Source organism: Desmodus rotundus, chromosome 7 (genome assembly GCF_022682495.2).
Source record: "Desmodus rotundus isolate HL8 chromosome 7, HLdesRot8A.1, whole genome shotgun sequence".
NCBI classification, from domain to species: Eukaryota; Metazoa; Chordata; class Mammalia; order Chiroptera; family Phyllostomidae; genus Desmodus; species Desmodus rotundus.
The window spans coordinates 32,649,727-32,671,877 of NC_071393.1; the positions used below are offsets into that span (position 1 = coordinate 32,649,727).

A 22,151-nucleotide genomic window follows, 5' to 3' on the forward strand; every position below is an offset into this window, starting at 1 on the left:
AGACTGCAGACGTTTACAAGAGATTTCAATAGGAGGCTCAGCAGTATTCAAATATAATCCACATTTTGTACCCTCTAGCTCTGGCATATCTATATGACGCAACTGAATACTTAGGGAAACTGTTTTGCCCTTTAATGTGTTCCCTGCCCAGCTGAAATGGAGAAAGTGTTCATTGTACAACATTAAATACCAATTCAGCACTGTCTGTGGCTCGATGAGTGCCTGGGTAATTAAATAGGTACTGCTTCTGCTATAGATTAAAAAATAAATTTGTGAAGTACTGACTAGGCAAAGAAACTTAGGCTTTGGTGCTAATTAGTGAAAAAGGTAAGGAGAGTTTGTGTGCATGGTTTTCTCAGCCCTGAATTCCCTATCTCTGGCGCCGAGGGTGGCTCTCCACCTCCTGGTGTGGGGAGGCCCCAGGGCAGACTCGTTCCTCCTTTCACAAGGAGAAAGGAGGCTCCAAATGTCCTTCTTGCACTAGCCGTTTCTTTAGTAACTTTAATTAAAATAATAAATATGCCAAAGTGGCATATTTTGGGGGTGGCAGTTTTGCTCCCCTACACTAACAAATTTTACTAAGCATCAAGGATTGTCCTAGAATCTGTGGAAATAAAACGAACCCTTATTTCAAAGGTTCTGGGTGGTGAACGACAGAGTTTTATTTCACAAAAGTCCTCCTATTTCTTGGCGAGATCAATGGTCTTCACTTCTGTGCTCTGCTGTCCAGGTGTCCAGTCTCCATGGACAGGGCTGATTTATGCCCCTGAAACGGAGAGTTCACATTTTGTACACTCTCTCCCACTAGGGGGCTTCAGAGCCACTTCTGGCTCATATGTCTTTGTGTGAGGAAAAAACTTACTTGTGTGTGGAATACATTTTAGAAAGAGTGACCCCCTTATTCAGAAAGATTGCTACATTTTGGAAATGGGTCATTCACCCTAATCTGTTCAATGTATCATCAAATTCTGTAGCAGTAAGGAATAGTAAAAGTCATACAGTAATGTGTGACAAGTCATTCTAAATACCTCCAGAGCTCCTTCCACCTTCTTTTCCCACCCCACCACACAGACACACACAAACTGATCCCATCTCCTTGTCTTTAGCAATCCTTAGACCCCTCTTTCCACCCCTCCCATGCCTTAGATTTGAAACACATCCGTCTTGGCTAGTCAAGTTACTTTTTTGCCAAACATGCTTAATGTGGCAACCATGTTGTGACCTGTCTTCTGCCTATGCATCAGTCTTATACTCTGCCATACCTACTTATGCTCTCTACTTCTTTTGGTGGGATGCACTGACAGCTGTTCCTCCCATATTCCAAGCAGCAAAACATGCAACAGAGAAACCTGAGTGGGCCAGAGGTAGCAAATAACTTCTACTATGAGTGTCATTAGTGCAGAGGGTGCTTCAAGAACTTGATGATGATGACAGGTAAAGTGTGGCTGGTGGCATGGTGACAGTCCTCTGGTTCTACTGGTATTCAGAGGAAGTCTACATCAAAACTGTTTACAGGGACAAAGGGAGAGAGAATATTGCCCCACTTCTGAGATCAAAATTCAGATTTGCAGGTGGAACCAGGACCTAACAGAAGGAGCACAGGTTTGGAAAGCTCCCCCACATGTGCTTTGTTAGATTCGTGAGGAAAGAGCTGTAGCCAGGTGCAGTGGCTCCCACAGAGCAAAGCAGTACGAGGCCACACACCCCGTGCCACTGGGGGCGCTCCCTGGGGTTACTGGAAAATGCCATCTTCTTCTCAGATCTTTTGTTTTCCCAAAATTCTATAGTGTAACCATATTCCTTTTATAATCCAGAAAATGTTTTCTAAAAAAGATAAGTTAATTCCAAATGCAAACACCCAAAAACAACTATTAAAAGAGCCACTTGGAGTAGTTGTGAAATAATTAAAATCAGACTATGGAGCCAGGTTACTTGGGTTGAAATCTCAGGACTGCCTCCTACTAGCTGCTGTGATTTTCAGTAAATTTTTTTGCCTTCCTGTGCATTAGTTTCCTTGTCTGTACATATAACGTAAGAATAATATCCTCCTTAAAGAACCATTGTGAGGATTAAATGAGCTAATATATTAAAAAACCCTCAGAACAATGTCTGCTGCGTAGCAATTACATAGTGTCTAGTATTACTTATTGCCACCTGCTACTGTTGCTCAAAATGTTTCTGAACCACCTTTTGGAAGCACTGTATTCGGGGTGGTAAACACCTTGATGTGGGTAAAATGTCCTCCTTTGAAGATGGTTGGGGTTGGAAGTAAGATATACTTACGAAGTCAAGAGTTTGATGTTCTTGCGTGGTTCATCTACTTCCCATGAATTCCATGAAACACGTGTGCACATTCATGCTCAGACAGTTCCGCACCACGTAGGGCTCGGGCAGTCCCTGGGAAACTAAGAGGTGCTGCCTCTGCTAGAGAGAGAATGAAAAGTAAGTTTTACTCATGCGACCTAGTCACTCAATAGGTCTTAAGGGCTTTGTGGACAAGCATGCAGTCAAAGGGCGTATTTCATAAAAGGCTGATTCACATTTAAATTGAAGTCTTTTTTTTTTCCTTAAAGTTTGCTGAAGCCAAGTGTTAGGTATGAAGTTTCATTGTTTTCATACAAATATGTCAAAACATTACCAGTTGTCATTTTGGCCTTAAATAGGGTTGTGACATTATGACATTAGCATTTTAACATCATTGTTCTGTAAATTGTTGCAGGCTCAAATTACCCCACACATAATCTTTAAAAAATTAATGGGGCCTGACATCAAAGCCAGTTAGAGTTGGATGAAAAGAATGGCAGCCACCTCCTTTTGTGGGGACCCTAATGGTCCCATGCTAGCCCAGCTATGGCCCTAATAGAACATGTGGCAATGGTGCGCCCTTAGTGTACATAAATAAAGGGGAATAAAATGTGCGCTGAACATTCTTTTCCTGAGATGCAAAGGATTTTGATCAGCTTTAACTGGGTTGTCACAAAGCAACATAATCTCCATGTTTCTAATTATTGAATTATTTCTAAAACATTTTCTAACTTAAAAAAAGGCTTCACTAACAAGATAAATGAAATTGAAACAGACTCATAGACACAGAGAGTGGACTGGTGGCTGCCAGATGAGAGGGTGGTTGGAGGGATGGGTGAAAAAGGAGAAGGGATTAAGAAGTACAGATTAGTACTTCTTAGTACTAATCTTAGGCAGAACAGCCATGGGGACATAAAGTACAGCAGAGGGAAAATAGTCAGCAATAGTCTAATGACTACGCATGGCGCCAGGTGGGTACTGAAAATACTGGAACACTTTGTAGAGTATATGACTGTCTAACCATTATGCTGTACACCTGAAACCAACACAAAATAATATTGGATGTAAACTGCAATTCAATAAATAATGACAAATGAAAAAAGAAGCTTTGCTGATCTAGGATCAGTAGGGAATATTGTGTTCCACATAAATGATTTCACAAAGAAATTTAAGTATATATACTTCATGTCTCCAAACACCAATTTTAAACTTTCAGATGACAATCCTTTAAGAAACACAAGTTGAAACCACAAAGAGTTACAAGCTCCCACCAGTCAGAATGGCTACTATCAAAATGTCAACAAGTATCAAGTGCTGGAGAGGATGCGGAGAAAAGGGAGCCCTTGAGCACTGTTGGTGGGACTGCAGACGGGTGCAGCCACTGTGGAAAAAGTATGGAGAGCCCTCAGAAAAGAGAAACACAAAAAGTAGAACCATGTGACTCAGCAATTCCACTTCTGGGTCTGTATCTGAAGGAAACAAAAACACTAACTGAAAAAGATACATGCATCCCTGTGTTCATTGCAACATTTTAACAGCCAAGACATGAAAGCAATAGAGGTGTCCCGGAGAATGAAACCGTGCGGTTTGTGACAGCGGACCTAGACGGTGCTGTGCTAAGTGAAGTCAGTGAGACAAATACCTTACAGTTTCAATTATATTGGAATCCAGAAAAACAAGAGTCATAGAAACAGAGATCAAACTGATGGTTGCCAGGAGGGAGGGGCATGGGGGGATGGTTAGAAAAGGTCAGGGGAATATCGTGGGTAATACTGTAATCGGTTTGCACGTTTGACAGATGAATACTAGACTTAGTGTGGTGATCGCATCGTAAGATACATAAATGTTGAATCACTACATTGTACAACTGAAGCTATTTTATACCAACTACACTTAAATTTTTTAAAAATGTATTTCTTATGCCCCTGAATTCCCTAAACAGGTGGTATTACTATTGCAGACTTCTACCTCTGCACCAAAGGGACAAAGGAGAATGGTAAGAACAGCAGCCTAAGCACGAAGTCAGCCTGGGATCAAATTTTGACTCTGCTACTTCTGACGTGAGACCTTGGAGAGGTTACTCACCCTCTCTTCAAGTTAATCTTCCTCACCTTTTAAAACAAAAGTTAGTATCTAATGACAAGATCACTTTCCAAATTGAAAAGAACTGTTTGTAGAGTTTATCACAGTGACTGGCCAGGAACAGAGGTCAACAGAAAGGAACCGTCATTCCCATTGAGTGGGCTACGTAATGCATGAAACTGTCCTGCCTGGGCCCGGGGGCACCGAGCTAGAGGACCCCATCATTGTTTGTAGCGTTCCTTTCTCTCTCAGGAAGGCTTTCCGATCCTTTAACTATGAGCCTCTTACCTTTCATTGCCAGGGTCTTCCCCTGTTTAATTTGCGGTGGGCTGGGGAACCAGATACTCATCGCTGATGGGAACAAATGTGGGGGCTACAGTGGGGTGGCCCCCTAGCATTCAAAAACCATGTCCTCCGAGAGTGAAAACTTGAACACCAACAGTAAGGATGTTACAGAGCAAGGTGGGGGATGGTTCACGGTAAATTATTACAGAAAGGATTCCCCCTTTCTGTCTCTGGAGGTTCCTCCCCCAACACACACCTCTAAGGTTCAAAATGCCCACCGCCAGAGGAAAGACGTCTCTCAATGCCAGAGACTGGTGAAAAGGAAAGGAATTATTTATTTAAAAGTTACACAAACTTAGAGTAATGACTTAATGTGTTCAATAAGATACTAAAGTCCTCTAGAATACCCACAGATGCACAGTCCTTCCCTCTCCCTCTGCCCAGTCCGGGGTACCGTGTCTCAGGAAAAGAAGTAGAAGTCCGTGGTTCAGGCTCTTGGCACCATCAGCTGTGTGGCTGCTGCAATCTCCAGTTAATCCAAAGCCATGTGGCACCTTCTCACGGCCCACCAGCAAGAGTCCTTTCTCCCCTTTTCTTCCCGGCAAAGTCTCTCCTGCTTCCTAAGCCACGTGGCAAAAAGAAGCACCCCAAAACCACATGGTCCTCTCTACTCTCCTTCAGAACTGCATGGTCCTTCCTATTCACTCCAGAACTGTGTGCCCCCCCCCCCCTATTTACTTCAGAACCTCCTGGTCCTCTTCCTTTCTACTTGCTTCAGAACCTCGTGGTTCTCCTGTCTTTCCCTCTCAGAACTGCATGGTCCTCTTCCTTTTACTTCAGATCCTTGTGGCCCTCCTTCTCTATGGCTACTGCGCGTAGGTTTAAATCCCAGCACCCATCTTCCTTTGCAGCCCAATTTCTGACTCCTCCTACATTCAGTTACACCTGCCAGCATCCCCGTATTCTTCCAGCTTTTCTGGGCTGCCATAGTAAGTCTGGACAGGTGTGGCCCCATGGCGTGGAGCCAATCATCTCCATGCTCTCACGCAGGCCCTGTAACCAGGGGGAGTTGCTTCCCAGTCCCATCTTGGGTGGAATTCGCTCCCATCCCCCTGGCTCAAAGCATGGGCACAGCTATTTAACACATCCATGAAACCAGTTAAAGGTTATAGATATGTTAAATGACTGTGCCAGGGTTTAGCTGCAAAGCTCTTGCTACCCAAAACAGCTCTGAATGGCCCTGTTCCATGTGTCCCCTCCCCCCTGGCTCAGGCTTGTGGGGGTGAGGACACCCTATATATATTTTCTAATATTTCCTGGACACCTTGAGTTCTGGACCCCATTACAAATCCCTTCTTGGGGCCCTCCTCTTGGCTGCATCCTGCTTCAAGGAGACCAATCTTACCGATACGATGGCTCTCAAGCCAGGTAGATCTTGCAGCAGCCCAGTCCGGGCACATTCACGGTCAGTGCAGCACACTCCCATGAATGGGTGTGCACGGCCACAAGACACAGAGAGCAGGTCAGGTGGCCCACAGGGCCAGTGCCCAAGTCCCACCCGTAGGTGCTGTCCACAAGGGGACTTCAAGGATCAAGGCCCCACTATCGAGGCTTCTTCAGTTAAAATGGGTGAAGGGAGCTAGAACCCGAAAGCCTGATACTGAGTGCACGTGGAGCAAACCGTTCCTGTAGTCGAGCGTCCTCCACTCATCTCTTCACGTAGCGTTTACTGGGCAGCCACCATTCTCGCCAGGACCCTCCCACATGCATGACTGCACCCAGGCTCCTCGAGCAGCCTGGGGGACTGGCCTCTGGGGCCGTTCCCTCCAGGGAAGAGAGTGCTGGCCACGCCCACACTCTCGAGTGACAGGCCTATGCCCACACCCAGTTAACAAACAGGATGACAGCTTCGCGGCCTGTGTCTCCTGAGTGTGCTTAAGGTGTCTGCCCGTGAGATGAATCCCCTGCCATGTGTTGACTAAAGTTATCTAGGCCTGAAAATCTGAGGGCTAGGCTATGATCAGGTAAATTCACCCAGGTGGCAAGTATCCCCTTGGGTTTCTCTGCGTGCAAGGTGCTGGGGCGAGTGTGTTCTCCCCGACACTGACTGGTGACCAGAGGCAGGGTTCCACAACACAGAGAACAGGGTCCGGAGTCCGGAATATCTGGCACTGAAGGCTGGTGTTGCTACCTACTCTCTGATTCCCCTTTACCAAGTGACTTCACCTCTCTGAGCCTCTTCTTGCTCATCTGTGAAACCGGGTAATAACACTTGTTTCATTTGGGCTCAGTACTTACACAAGACCAGCATACTAGATTTGTTAAATTGAAACCACCTGCCCCCCTCCCCCGAGATCTCCGATTTCCAAACCTGAGTTACAGGTCCTGCCACTTCCCGCTCCAAGGAAAGGGCAGCGAACTCCCCGAGACTTCATTGCCTCCTGGGGGGACCTCCTAAAAGTGTCCCTGGACACCCAGCTCCTCACCCCGCCCTCCTGGCTTCTCTTAGATGGGAAAACTGCCTTCTTCACAAAGTGTCTCTTAGTGAATGCAAACACAGCTCTGAGGGATCCACTCCACTCATGGCCCTTTGCTGAAAAACTCCATTCACGTCAAAACAGCCTCCACGGTCTCTCCCCACTCCTCAGCCAACACAAAGACATCTTGTTCTTCAAGGAACCACCATCTGCATCCAGCTTGTTGGTAACAGAATCGGTCCAGGTTGCAGTTCTCGCGCACCTACGAAGCAAACGTCCTCCTACAGCAGACAAATCGAATGAGTTCGGACACTGTATCAACCACCTTTATTGTCCCCAAAAGAACAGCTCAAGACACAAGCAGGTTTTCAATCAGGTGTTTTCTTGACTCAGTTAAATTTTTATTCGGTGAAAAAAGTTGACATTGAGACAGAAATTATCTTCAAGTTGTGCAACAATATAGTAAAATCTTCAGCATAAATCAGTAATTTGGAAACTAATCAAGGCAATTGAAGTAATAAATGCCTATTTTCACTTTGGAGAAAAACAAGTGTACAGCATTTCACTTTAAATGAGAGCAGAGTCGGCTTTTATTTCGCTGCAGGTACTTTTGATTTTGCTTAAAGTTTCTAATAATTCATAACAAGAGTCTTCAAATGACAAAATGACAGAATATCTGAGCATACTGTCCCACTTCAGCATTCACACTCACTCCACGTGGGCCACTGCACGTGAAGCTAGAACCATTCTTGGTCATTTGGCTCCGGTATTTGACGCGTGACACAGCTGCTCAGAATCAGCGGGCAGAGCCACAGGCACAACTTGCCTCCCTCAGTCCAAGCTCAGTGGTGATGCCCTTTCTGAAAACATGTTTACTGTCCTTGTACCCAACCGTATAGATCTCCTGGTATTTATTCCATATCTCAGTCTTGCATAGAAAGGATTCTATATAAACTAAATGCACTGGCTTTTATTACACAAAAATTGTACCTGAAAGGCAGCACACACTCCCATTGAGAAAAATAACATAATGTCAAGACATGACCCCAACTCCAGCGGAGAGTCTGTACAGTGTAGAGTCAATTCCTAAAACCAACATGGAGGCAGCATTCAGTTTGCTTCCCTAGCCCTGGACTTGCCCCCCAAAGGGCTGCCCCACCCCTGCTGAAAGAAGAGAAAAACCTTTTCAGGAACTCATCAGGACCCCTTAGAGGGATCGGGTTTCTGCCCTTAAGGAAGTACTGGAAATACATCTTACTGGATGAGGCGACTGATGGGTGAATGTCAGAAGGCAGGATTCTCTAAGGAGAAGTGGGTGGTTCTCTGTAAGTGTCTCACAACACCATCAGTCTCCCCAGTTCCTCCCCACTCCTCAAACAGTTTTGTACAGTGGAAATTAAGTAGACTGGAATCCAGCTGGCCACACGTGATGGGCAGGAGAGAACACGCACAGCTGTGTCCCACCAGTCCACCCCAAGTGCCGCTGCCAAGCGGAGCCCAGGAACCCTTCTCCCCAAAGTCAGAAATTGCAGCCTGCTGTGCAACATCATGACTGTACCCTCAGCTGCCGGGGCAGCCAGCAGGTGCTGGAGCTTCCCAACCAGCTGGAAACAGGCCTGCAGAGACACGGCTTCTCCTTGGGACCCTCTGGAGAGCTCCACTCTGGCATTTCGCCTGCATGAACCCATGTCTCCTGAGGCCCAACGGCATTCAGCACACAAAGGGGCAAAGCCGGCTTCCAGAGGGTTTGTGCACAGTGCCCTGCTTGCCACACTCAGAGGTCCGAGTGTGCGCCCACTTGTGATGCACATCTAGCATGCTCTGGGAGAGAACAAATCCTGTGCCCTGCACAGTGCGAACTTCTGAGGTGGCACCTCAACAAGGTGCAAAGGCCCCCTCTTCACAAACAACTGGGGGCTCCAACTGGTCACAGTGAAGGCAATTATCTGGTCCCACTCAAAGGGCGCACCCAGTTTTTGTTTTCATTTCTTACTGTCACTCCAAGCTCTGGACTCCTGCAGAGAACACATGTACATCAGAACCCCGCAGAGCTGTGCAGAGGGAGTAAGAGTGTGTGCTTCGTTAAGTTCACAAAAATATACAATTTACACATAGCTGCATCTAGCTGAGTCTTCAGCAACTTAGCTCTTCTATTTATATAAAACATTCCAGCTCTGAAAGGCTGTTGCTCCTCAAACAGCACAGTGGCATTTTCCAGGGGCAGGGGGGCGCGGTGCGGGGACAGCCAGCCTGCACAGTGCTGTGTGGCTGAGCATTGGGAAGCTCTAGTAATCAGAACTGGATACTCAGAAACAGCTCAGGGCACCAACTGGAGACATGCGCTCTGTAAAAAGGCTTGCCTATGGAATAATGGAAAATACAGTCTCAGAGCCTTTGTATCAGCTTTTACCGATTTCACTGGATAGCTGGCGGAGAAAGAAGGAAACATACTTTCTGGTGGTTCAAGTAAATGACTGACATTCCATCAGACTGCTGGTCTTCCAGCCACTTACAGAGCTTAACAAGGTGGGGAGGAGGGGGCAGGAATGGGCTTGGAGTTGTGAACAAACTCCAAGGTGAGACATGACAAAGACAAAGGACTTCCAGTGTTTAAAAGAGTAACAAAGTAGAACAAGAGGCAAGAGCATGTACACTGGAGGAGCCAGCCGCTGCGCCAGGCAGGAGCAGCAGAGCATCACCAGCAGGACACACTGGCGCCTGTGGTTTAAAGTGCTCCTGCTCCCTGCGGCCTGCAGGGAGCGGAGAGGCTTGTAGCCGAGGGCGGGAAACAGAGCCTGTTGTTGTACAATTTGTAAGTCATTGTATTATTTTCTATACGTCCAACAATAAACCTACTTTTGCCCCACCCTGTGTAGTTTCAAATTAAATGTAATTGGCTCTTTGTTTCCAAACAATCCCTAGGTAGAAGGAAACTGTATTATAACCCAAGAATGAGTCTTCTGGTTAAAAGAAAGCAAGCACTTGAGAGAAGGTGGCGCACCGCATCTGAGAGAGGCTGTGTTCGAAAGCCGGGACAGCGCGACCGTCCCAAAGTGGACTGGCCTGTGCCAGAGCTCACCGCTTCCTGCTGACAGGACGTGCGGCAGGGAGACTCAACCGCAGGGCTCACGACATGCTGGGTCCCGGGGCCAAAACATCACCTCTCGAGGGTGGGCGCCAGGCCACAATGAGGTCCTCATCCCCACTATGTGGCCATCACTGGGACACAGGGGTGGCCTTTATAGGAAGAGAGTAGTGTGGCTGCTTCTGGGAATGGGATTGAATGGTCTCAAGTTCATGGACCTCCTATATCTCTGTAAGAATGAACAGTACTTTCTCTTTAAGTTGGGCAGACATATGGGCCAGGGAAGTGGAAGAAAAGAAAAAAAGAATGCAGTGACCCAATTCAAAACGACCGCATGTATCGGTATGAATTTGGAAGGACAAGTGGCCACCTCAACACAAACACAAACTTCACATTTGAGATTCTTCAGTGACACATAGAAACAAAAACTGGAAGTGTAGGCACTGCGCTGCCCACGGAGTCTGTCTTGGCACAGGTCCACGGCTCCCTCCCACAGCCGGAGCGATGTCTGCGGTGATGGCGACCCATGTCTGCGGAGGCAGTGTCGGCCATGCAGCAGCTCTGACAGCCGCGTCTCGCAGGAGGCAGCACACCAAGATTCCGGCCGTCGCTGTGAGCAGAAACAAGCTCGCAGGGCTTCCCAAGCGGCAGTTCCAGGTTGGTGCAATGAAGCCGTGCCGCCATGTGCTCTCTGCCTGGTGCCGTCACGTGACACCCAAGTCAACAGAGAAGGATTGTTTCCAGATGGCAACACACTGCTTCTGCCCCCCCGCCCCCCCACACTCACTCTGGCTCAGAACACATGCGGTGTCGGGTGACCCCACGGCCTGGCCTTGTACAGAGTCCCAATAAATTAACAAAATGACATAGAAGCATCTTCCCCCACCAACCACGTCCATATAAAATAAACTCAAACAAAATTTTAAATTTGAAGCATAATTTCAAGGAGGAGGGATTCCACCCACCACTCTCTCTTGAAGTTCTTATTAAATACATTTCCGTGTCTTAGAAAAATAACAAGACTGGCCAGTCTCACAGACTTGGAAGCATGCCAGCAAGCACAGCTCTGTGAGACGCCATGACGTCGCTTCGAAGCCACGTGGCCATGAAACCAACCTGCTTCCAGCTCACAGGTGATTACTACAAAGTCTATCCATTCCTTTCTCTCTGTTTTGTTTTGTTTTTGGCCCATATAAAAATAACATCGCAACTCAAAGTGCATCTTGTAAAATAAACCATCAGCTATCTTTATCAAATAAAACAGTTACACCATTTGGTTTCCAGGGAGGGAAGAAGCTTTTTCAGGCTATCACCATGGGGACGTCATCTGAAAACCCAGTGATCATTGGAGCATCTTCATCATCCTCTCCTAAAGGCAGAACAGACAGTGCTTAGTGACTTGCGGTGGCCTTGTGTCGGTCCCACCTCCCACCGCTGCACCCCTCCCAACGCCAGCCCAGCACAAGCCTGCCAGGAAAGTCAGCCCACAGCAGCCGGCACTCAGCCAATGCCGAAACCCAACCCAGCTTCCCTGGCACTCTTGGGTCCTCTTCTCCCATCAATGGGTGGCCAAGCTTATTCTGATCATAGCTTGAACTTAACCAAGTAAGTCAACTCAACCTTTTGGGAAGGAGAATCTTACTATCTCCTTAAAAGTCCAACGGATGTTTTAGTTCCCCAGTCTGAGCTAGGCACACCCTACGTCAGGGCAGGGGACTTGTTTATTTTCTCCTCTGAACGCACACTGCTCTAAGGGGAGGATCGCAGAAGGGTTTACGTGTTCCGAGGGCGGGTCCCAGCCTAGTGCTGTTCCTCAAGGGCCTGGTATGGTCCCGTGCAGCGAGTGCTGATCCCAATTCAGTGGTGATGCGTGGCCCCATAATGGGATGGCTGCTTCTGCCCTGAACACCAGCAGCAAAGAAACCACCCCATGCATGCAAGCTGTCCAAGAACTTGTAATAAGGCAAAAAAAGGAACTGAGAAGAAGCAAACAGCTAATCTCAAGTGATCAGTGACTGGGAATACATAGCGTCTTTACAGACAAAACAATTAGAATTAGTCTACAGAAAAGAACGAATGTGAAACTCGCCTTCAGCATCCCGAGTCTGGAGAAGCCTCAGTTGGGGGAAGTCCCCAGACACACCCAGTTTCTTACAGTAAGTGGTCTACTAGCTCCATTAGTGTTTGGTAGTAGAGTGTGCATACATTTGTAAAAGGGACAGTCCCCTCTCCTCCCCACGCTCTATGTGATCAGTACATAAAAGAGGGACCAGGGAGGTGGCACGAGTGGTCAGAAGAGGAACAGCGGAGTGGAAAGCGTGTCTTTGGCCAGAAGCCCACTGGGAAAGTGAGACTGTCTGCCCTGACTGGCACCCCCAGGTCTCCGACGGACCAGAGGCTGGAAATCCTTGAGAACTGGCCAATTCGTTGGGAGTACCCAAAGCCCGGGGCCCCTCTGTCCTTCCTGTTCAAGGTGAGCTGCTACCAGTTGCTTCCACAAAACCGCTGCCTGGCCAGGCCAGATCATGTGACTGAGGAGAACACTGGTACTTTAGTACTTTAACTTAGAAGCAAATTCAAAGCAAAGGGCTCTAACTGGTTTAATCCAAAGCAGTGGGATTGTTGGCTAATGCACAACCCCTCTTGAGTCAAAAAATGAGTTTAAGGTAGGTACTTCCTAATCCCGTCACTGGCTTTGAGCATCTGCCCCCGGGAGGAAGAACCACATACCCAAGTCATCCCCTGAGGAAAAGATGGCGGAGCCCAGCCTGGAGCTGTAGTGGCTGTTGGCAAAGGCAGTGAAGCTGCTCTGCAGCCGCCGGTGCTTCGTGTACAGGATGCCAAAGCCGACCCCCAGGCTCAGCAGGATGAGGAACAAGATGGGCACCACCACAGCAGCCACATCAGGAGACCTGGCAGCCTGGACAGCTGACGCATCCCCACCTGCCAAGGGAGGATGACAACCCATGAGCCTCCTGTGTAAGGGCAGGGAAAAGGACCAGGCCCCTCGTCAGTGACCCCCCACACACACACCACAGAAGCTAGCAGTCTGCGACACCTACACAGACCACCTGCCTGGCGCATCCCCTGCACAGGACGCTTGAGTGTTTCCCGGCTACTTGCCTTGAGCTGATAGACTCGGGCCTTGTGCGTGCAAACACGGTAATGACATTCGATGCCTAATCACTGCGTTGTTGGTTATTTAGATAATCTCTCAGAAGGCAGACCTTTGTTGGTGTGTCAACATTGATTTCATTAGCATTATTACTTAAGGCCACTTGTTTGCCTTCCATAAGAGGATATGAAATCAGACCACTAATTAACGAGATGGCAATTATTTCCCCTACTTAGCACCAAAGTCCCTCCGACCTGCAATTACCTGAAACTCCATCAAGTGACAAAAATGAGATTCCTTTACTCAATAGTGACTTGTCAGCTCATGAGGTTTTATGAGGTTTTCCATTTAAAGAGAAGAGAGGGCAAGAGAGCCTTTTCATGTACATCTAACATTTTTTAAAAAGCTCTCTGCAAAGCCATCTAAGTGTCTCTAACCTAAAAGCAACGCCCCATCCACTGTCTCAAACGAACACGAGCTGCATGACGATATCCTGTCAGGGTCTAGGGCGTGATTTCCCACCAGAATGTCGCCAGCATCTTTAAAGCCTGCAGTGCTTGACCATTCAGTCAGGGGCACTGCCCTCTGTTCCCTCAGACTGGCAAATAACAAATGACAACAGGCAACACAATAGCTGTCCAGGATGAATGAATCAAAATTACAGCTATTTGGGGGTCAGACTAGCAAAAATGTACATCTTGGTGTGCCTTGGTAACTAGGCTACGTGAGCCCTGAGATGACAAGGGTTGACAGTTGCTGCTCTTCCTAAAGGGCCAGTCTTCCTAAAAGGGGTAGACTTTTAAAGTCGGAAATCCTGGGGAGCCCGAGTCTCAGGCAGGGAAATGGAACTGGGGAGTAAGTGTTAGGAAGTGAGTGGGCTTTGCAGTATCCCTGAGGAGTCTCGCTCAGCGTGAGGCTGCACCCTGGCGCCAGGTGAGGCAGCATGGGCCTCCACCACATGCAGAAACCCGGCAGCTGCCCAGGGAGTCTTCCCAATAGGGGACTCTCAGAGACAAGCCAGAGAACCTTTTCTTGCAAGCCTCATCTAGCAATTCAGTGTTTGCGTCTTTAATTTCTTTCATTATTGACTTACAAGAACAAACAAACAAACAAAAAGCCACCGTATTTCCTGTGAGGTGGTGAACGAGAGTACTGCCCTGGGATGGAGCACCAGGGCGAAGAGAGTGGGGGCAGCGACGTGAGGGAGTGAGCTGCTGCCTGCACCCCACTTCCACGGGCAGAGCCTGGCACAGGGGATGCAGATGGATAGGCGGAACCAGGAGGTGCTCTGCCTGACGGTCCTGGTTTCAGAGGCCGCTGGCAGCTGTCCTCACAGCAGTGTTCCTGAAGTCTGTTTAACAATTGCTGACTGGTTTCACTTAAAAGGGAGGCTCTCTATTCATGAAACACCAAGCTCACAAGAGTTCTGTTGTCCATTTTCCATAGGACCTTCTAAGAACCTCGCACATCCATGATTCTCCGGAGGGATGTGGTGTGCAAAGCTCCACTTGCTTAGGGCAGTGCCCAGGGTGGGCGTTCCCCCCGAGTGCGCCTGGGGCACAGGGCTCAGCACAGCACACAGCAGCCTGACTCAGGGTCTCACTTGAGCACTGGCCAGTGCTTGGCCGGCAGCAAGTGACACTAAAACAGCCGGCGGCAAGTGTGCTGAAACCCTGGCCAAGTGCCTACAAAATATGCAGAATTTGTGTGAATGGAAGGTCCCCCTCCTCTGCCCTCAGCATGACCCCACAGTGGTGTCGTGAGTGTCCCCGAGAGAGACCCCAGCCAAACCCAGGCTCCCAGCTAAAATGCAGGGGAAGGCTGTAAAATCGGCTACCCGTGACAAGGAAACTATTTGCTAACTTGGAGAATCATGGGGGATAGGAGCATATTGGAGGCTCTGAAGAGTCCTAAAAAACAAAACCACAAATTTCTTATTAACCTAGTGTTTCCCAAACAAAATTTCATTTTTAAACAAAGCCTGTCCACCTTCCCGTGCTTGAGCTTCCCATGCAGAACGTGGTTGCCTTGTAACTCCAGCTCCTCAGCATGCCTGGCTCAGGAAGTATTTACAGATAAATCAGTGCCTAATTACATTGGTACATAAATGATTTCCTTATGAACTGAATTATTTTAAATGCACTGTAGAACAGCACATTTTCATAGAAAAACACATTTTCATGGAGCCACACTACATTCCTGATGCATTTCTCTAGAAAGGGAGCCAGAAACAGGCAGCCATGCCAACTTACCAGCCCCCAAATCGTCATACAGCAGGACAGCGGGCTCCCCGCAAATCTGGCTGCCAAGCAGGCACCTTGCTTGGACAGTGAAGGTGTAATTATGCCCCGATTTCAGGTTGGAAATTTTAAAGAAGTTGTCAGTAGTATTCCCAAGGTAGGCTGAAATATTCATGCCGCTGTCAAACATGTGCACCTCGTAGCCCTGGAAACAAACGTGAGAGATGGCTCAGGAGCCTATGGAAGGAAGCTGACAGCTTCTGTGGCAGCTTCCAACCTTGTGTGAGCTCCTGACTGCAAGCTTTCATAGACGTCGAAGTCCTGTGGGCTTCCTACGAGCTCTTTCTACACTACCATGGAGACACTGGATTCAGGAAATGGGCGTTTTCCCTCCCAACAGTCTCATCTAACCACCACGCCCCTTGTGAGCTCCCAGCGGAAGCAGCAAGTGCAGCCCTGACAAAAGCCGCATCAGCACACATTTCGGCACACATCCAAAGTTCTGGTCTCAAGCAATATTCAGTGCCACAAGGAATCTGGGCAGTGCAGTGCCCATGGGCGGCAATGGCATCTAACAGTAAGTCAAGATGCCGCGGGCTCCTGCAATGGGGTAAGAAAAAGGACCTCGCATCAGGAAAGAGAGGACATTTCTCCATAGAACTGTGCATGAGAGTTCCATCGTCGCCCATGCCCACAGCTCCTTGCCTCCTAGCTCTTCCAAGCTGATGGCAGCCCCAAAGCAGCCTGGCCTTAAATTAAAAACCACCTCAGCAGGCTCTGGAGGGCAGGATGACGTGAACGTGCGTCCAGCTAGACTGGCTCAGGCACAGCCCCAGAGTCCTGTGCTGGGAGAGGCACGCTGGGACAGCCCGGGCCCCCCCTGCTGCAGGGACCAGTGTGCACTGCTGGCCTTCTCTGCTAATCCCTAGGCACCCCAGTGCCAAAACCCCTCACCACTAAAAAGAGACCTGCATGTTGGTCCCCATAGCCCTGGCCTGCCTATTCTCGGAGCTCTAAGTCAGGGGTGGAAAAGGGCATGTGGCACTCTGCCAGAGCCCCCAGAAGCGGACCACTGACCTGCATTCCCAACCCAAGCACTGGGCTTCTGCCCCCAGGAGGGATCCCGAATGACTGCCGGCTGCCAAACCCAGTCTCCCAAGGCCACCTGCCTGGAGTCCCATCTCCACGTTCTTGACACACTAGCATTCACTACTTCCTGTCTCACACAGATTTGGGGTACAAAGTTTGCAAAATACCAAAGGCATAAAGGAAAAAACTGAAGTGGCACGAACATCAACCACCCACAAGTTATTCAGCCAGCGCTCTTCTGTTGAGCATTTGGGTTGTTTCCTCTTCGCTGCTGCAGTAAACAAAACCACTCCGAACAGCCTGGGAAATCAATTCCTTACACACACTGCCCCCTCCAAGCACAAGGAAAGACCAGCTGGGTCAAGCGGCTAGAACACTTCTAATGCTTTTGATGCCTCTTCCTGAAGCGCCTTACAGAAGGTTGAACCAGTTCACATTCCCGGAGCACTCACCTCCCCAACTACTGCTCATACTGGTAACACTCCTTTCCCAAAACATTGCCAATTTAATGTCAAAGTGCCACCCCTTTGTCGTTTAGGTCTCTAGTGAAGTTGAACCTTCTTGCAGACATTGAGCTTAATAAAAGGGGAAGCGTGAGACTGCTTGCTTCATTGGAAGCTACAGCTTCACGACCCAGGGGACCACCAAGGGGATCAACACTCCTCCCTTCCCCCATCCAGTACCAGATTGTTGGGGGGCACAGAGGGAGGTGCTGGACCATCCACGCCTCTCAGTCTCAATGGGGGATGGACCCTATCCAAAGTCAGCAATAGCCTGGGAAATTTGCTGGTCATTCTGGAAAAGCTTCCAGTCTTTTTCAAGCTGAAGATATATAACCCCAGAATAACAAAGCAGCTCTCTCTGTGGCCCACCCATCCATTCGTGTGCCCTCTAGCCTGGATGAGCAGCTACCAGGCCCGCAGCAGACGGCGTGGACTCCAAAGGACTAAGCTCTCTCTCTTGCCTGGTAACCTGCACTTGTTCCATGCACTGGTGCATCCTCCCTCCATAGCCATGTGGCCCATGGCCGAGGGGACTCCACACGCAGGCTCCAGGAGGGAGGCTGATCCCGCAGCACAGCAATGGATGGCAGCTGGGAACACAGGTAAGCTGGCCAGATGCTGGCCTGGACAGTACTTTAATGTGGAGCAGATACTCTGGGCCCTGGCCTTGACACTGATCCTACTGAAGACAAGACTGGACCCTTTCTATGGCCAGATAAACGGAGACGGGACACTGGGAAGTCGGGAGCAGAACCCCCTTAATCAATCATCATCCCCCATCATCAATCAACCATACCACACAGCCCCATTCTCCCACGCAGGCCTCAGAAAATTACTTTTCTGGTGACACTACAAGAACTCAACTTCCACTGATAACAAAACTGTTGGGGAAAGACAGCTCCCCAGTCCAGCTTCAGGATGCACAGGAAGGGTGCCAGCCCACTACTCTGTCTTCTAGGGGGAGATGAGTCCAGGACCAGAAAGTGCTCAGTGCAAAGATTCTCATTGTTAATGGGCAGTATCAACACTTCACTAATTAGCAATCCCACAGAAAATGGTGCTTTAATTCTCGAGTTCCCCCCCTTGCCTGTTCTTTCCCTCATCCTCTAACCTGCGGTTGAAGAACTCATCTCTCAAGCAGGATTTCAGTTAGATGCTGAAAGTCACTGAGAAGGAGGAAGAACTCACCCTACTTTCCTCAAAGTACTTTTCCTTCAAAGCGAGACTTTTCCAAAACAGAAGAACGTGGTCATTTTCTGTTATGATTTTTAAGGCATCAGGTGCTGATAATGAAACTGAAAATTAAAGACGAAACAGGATGCAGTTAGTGGCTACATGCTAGAATCGTTGTTGCCTTGTCTTTCAAAGGGAGACTGAAGACCACTAGCCTTGGAGGGTTAGACTAATATAAGGAAGGTACTGAACACACACACTGCTTGGTATAGAGCACAGCACATGGTAGACACCTTTTAACTGGCATTTCTTCTGCTGTTGTTATAATATCTTCAGCCAAGAAATCTGGACACTCATTGAGTAGCCCTTACACCCAAGGACAGCCAAAAACAAATGGGGTGGGGATAGCAAGGGAGGAATGGAGGGGACTGGACCTGGACTTCACTCTGCTTCCTGCCTGCATCCTATTTCCAGAGCCAGAGGGGCTCAGAGCTCAGTGGCTGGAGGGCCCGACCTTAGACAGGGGAGCAGCACGAGGCCTGGCCCACAGCCCACGCGGAGGGCCTCCATGACAGACACAGCCACTGTCCCCACAACTGAGATCATCACCTGCTTCTGAGCCTGAACAAAGGCCGCTCCGGGCGGGCACAAAGTCCCCCCAGCCCGGTCACCAGTCTGCCTCTGCCACTGCGTACAGTGTTGCCACAGGGGCCACCGCGACTTCACCCAGGTCCCCAGATGCAGGGCTTGGCTTTCGAGGCAAACACTCAATTTCAGCTCCTACCTCTCTCGGTCCTTCCTCTACTTCTTCCCTAAAACTGTCAACACAAGCTAGCACTGATGAAGTGAAGAGAGACTCAGGACATGAAAAACGACAGCCATGCTGGACCCGCAGAGCCCTGGCCACCACGCTGCAGCCAGAGGGGTCCCTGCACTGCCCTGCCCCGTGCGGAGGTTGCTGGGGGCGCTGGCACTTCCTCTGCAGGCGGGCCTCGCCCCTCCCTGCTCACCTGTGGTGACTTTCACACTGGCTTCTTTGCTCATGTTCCCCAGCTGGACGACGACGTGGTATTTCCCTCCAGGTTCCAACTTGTTCAGGGTGTATTCCACAGTACTGTTCTGGGATTTCACTTTGTAGCTCCTGTCGCTCTTTCTTATTAGATCTTTGACTGCAATTGCATATAACTGAGACAAGAGAGACAGGTAAGCAGAAATGTGGCATTTCTTCCTCCGTGTAGGTTGGGGCGGTATCATAATGTATCAGTGGCTGTGACCCACAGCAACAACAATGGAGCCCCAAAGTCCAGCTCTGCTCTTGGGGGGCCTCTGGGTGGCTACAGCCAATCTTACAACAAGTTCTCACTGCCAGGATTGTGCAGAGAATTACCAATTCAACCCAGTAACAACTCCAGGAAAAGCCATATTCACTGTGGCATCAGCAGGTAGATTGAAACAGGCAAGAAAACCCCAAATCCAGGGTTCAACTTCTTTCTCTCCACCACTGGGACAGTTTTGGGAGGTTGTCAGAGGAGATAATGAATGAACGTGGTCAAAGGACAAGCTTTACTTGCTCTCTCCCAGGCCGCTCCTTACATATGTGGGGAAAAGGGGGACACAGAGGGACAGGCAGTCCTCAGGAAGACACTGAGAGTCAGGAGGCATCTCTGCAACCAAGTGTTAAGGCTGTCAGCTGATTTCTCCAAAGAGACCTTACAGGCAAGAAGGGGCTGGACAGAAGTATTTGAGGTCATGAAAGGCAAGGACCTACATCCAAGATGACTCTATCCAGCAAAGCTTTCATTTAGAATGGAAGGGCAGATAAAGTGCTTCCCAGACAAGGTCAAATTAAAGGAGCTCATCATCACCCAGCCCTTATTATATGAAATGTTAAAGGAACTTATAGAAGAAAAAGAAGAAGATAAAAAATATAAACAGTAAAATGACAACAAACTCACAACTATCAATAAGCGAACCTAAAAAAACAAAACCAAAAGTGAACTAAGCAAACAACTAGAACAGGAACAGATTCACAGAAATGGAGATCACATGGAGGGTTATCAGCAGGGATGGGGAGGGGACAGAATGGGGGAAAAGGTACAGGGAATAAGAAGCATAAATGGTAGGTACAAAATAGACAGAGGAAGGTTAAGAATAGTATAGGAAATGAAGAAGCCAAAGAACTTATATGTACGACCCACGGACATGACCTAAGGGGGGAAATGCTGGAGGGAGGGTGGTACAGGGTAGAGGGGAAAAAGGGGAGAAAAAAAATTGGGACAACTGTAATAGCATAATTGATAAAATATACTTTAAAATAAATAAATAAGTACTACTGGGGCTGGGCTGGGCAGAGAGGACGGAGGGACAAGCAGACTGGGGCAAGAGAAATGCGAGTGTTTTCTAGGTCCAATGCCTCCTCTTTTAGGGGGGCCAGCAAACCTTCATGTGAGAGTCCAGCTCCTCAGTATTTTCCGCGTTGAGAGCCAGGTGGTCTCCACCACCAGGGCTTTGCTCTGCAACTTGCAGCATGAAAGCAGCCACAGATAACACGGGAACGATGGGTGTACTTGGTTTTAATTACACGCTTTTCAAACACAGCAACAGCCTGGGCTTGGCCTGCAGGCCTTTGTCGGCCAATCCATTCTGGGAGGCCAGCAAGGGGAATGTGAGAAGGCAGAGGAGGAGGGACAAACCAGTACTGCAGCTGGGAATAATGGGGAAGGGACAGCTCAGATGAGGCACCTATAATGACCCCCTAAGTTTGGCCAGACAGAAGGGGGGCCTCATGCTGAGCTCTAATCACCAGGCCTATGGTTCTTGCTCTAATATGGGGTCCTCCCCTCTTGGCCCCAGACCACACTAAGCAGCAGCAAGGATTCTGGGACCAGGGGCCCACTCACCAAGTCCTTGTCGGGAGAGTCATACGGGGATTCCCACTTAATAACAGCCGAAGTTTTGTCTGTGCGAACCGCGTGCAGGTGACGAGGCGGGAGCCTGCTGTCTGGGATCATCCTCACCACCGCATACTCAGAGGCCGGCCCCTCGTACGGCTCCACCACACGAACCTGAAACAAGCGCCCTGTGAACTCACGCCATTCTCACTGAGCCATTTTTCCAACGGGCGCGATTACAATGGCACGAAACGGGATGTGATGTAAAATGATTCCCCACCTACCCTAGACGCCTAATTTGTCTTCCCAGAGGTGCCACTAGTGACAGTTTTTTGTTTCCTTTCAGAAACGTCTTATGCACATATAAGTGCAGACAGTCGTGCGTGTGTGTACAGTCGCACACTTACAGATGCACACATGTACACAGAGTCACACCAGTGAGAACATCACACACATTGTGTTAACTTTTCCCTTAACAATACAGCCTGGAGACTCCCCGCTGACATGTTCAGAGTTGTCCTGTCTCTCTTCTGGACACTTGTCCTGCAGCCCTTGTAGGGGACCTACGCTATTTGTAACCAGTCCTCTCTCGACAGACATTAGTTTCAAATCTGTTGCAATCGCAAGCGATAGTATATTTAACATCTTTTCCCATGTATCTTGACACATGTGTTAAGAGTATGTGGGCTAAGTTCCTAGAAGTAGAATTCGACAAAAGCTCTCATCTAGTCCTGTGATGCCCTTGTTAAGTCCTCAGTCCTCCAGTGTGGAGCCGCGGCGGGCGAGGCCACCCACGACTGTTCCAGACAAGCACAGTGCTGCTGTGTGAGTGAGGAATGATCCTCCGCCCACAAACACGGATCCTGCAGCCCACCCTCCAGTGCCCCGGGTCCTGGATTGGCGCTGA

At 48.8% G+C, this 22,151-nt stretch overlaps 1 protein-coding gene across 2 annotated transcripts in view; it reads right to left on the minus strand.

Annotated features, from left to right (window-relative positions):
• Window positions 1-7,525: 7,525 nt before the first annotated feature.
• Window positions 7,526-22,151, minus strand: part of SORL1 (sortilin related receptor 1) — a 153,432-nt gene continuing 138,806 nt past the window's right edge. For both annotated transcript variants that reach the window (XM_053928621.2, XM_053928620.2), the window contains exons 43-48: window positions 21,254-21,418; window positions 19,364-19,538; window positions 18,369-18,475; window positions 15,601-15,793; window positions 12,964-13,176; window positions 7,526-11,602 (exon numbers count right to left, since the gene is read on the minus strand). In XM_053928621.2, coding sequence (XP_053784596.1) covers window positions 11,535-11,602; window positions 12,964-13,176; window positions 15,601-15,793; window positions 18,369-18,475; window positions 19,364-19,538; window positions 21,254-21,418 — 921 coding nt within the window. In that variant the 3' untranslated portion in view covers window positions 7,526-11,534. The remainder of the gene's footprint in view (window positions 11,603-12,963; window positions 13,177-15,600; window positions 15,794-18,368; window positions 18,476-19,363; window positions 19,539-21,253; window positions 21,419-22,151) is intronic.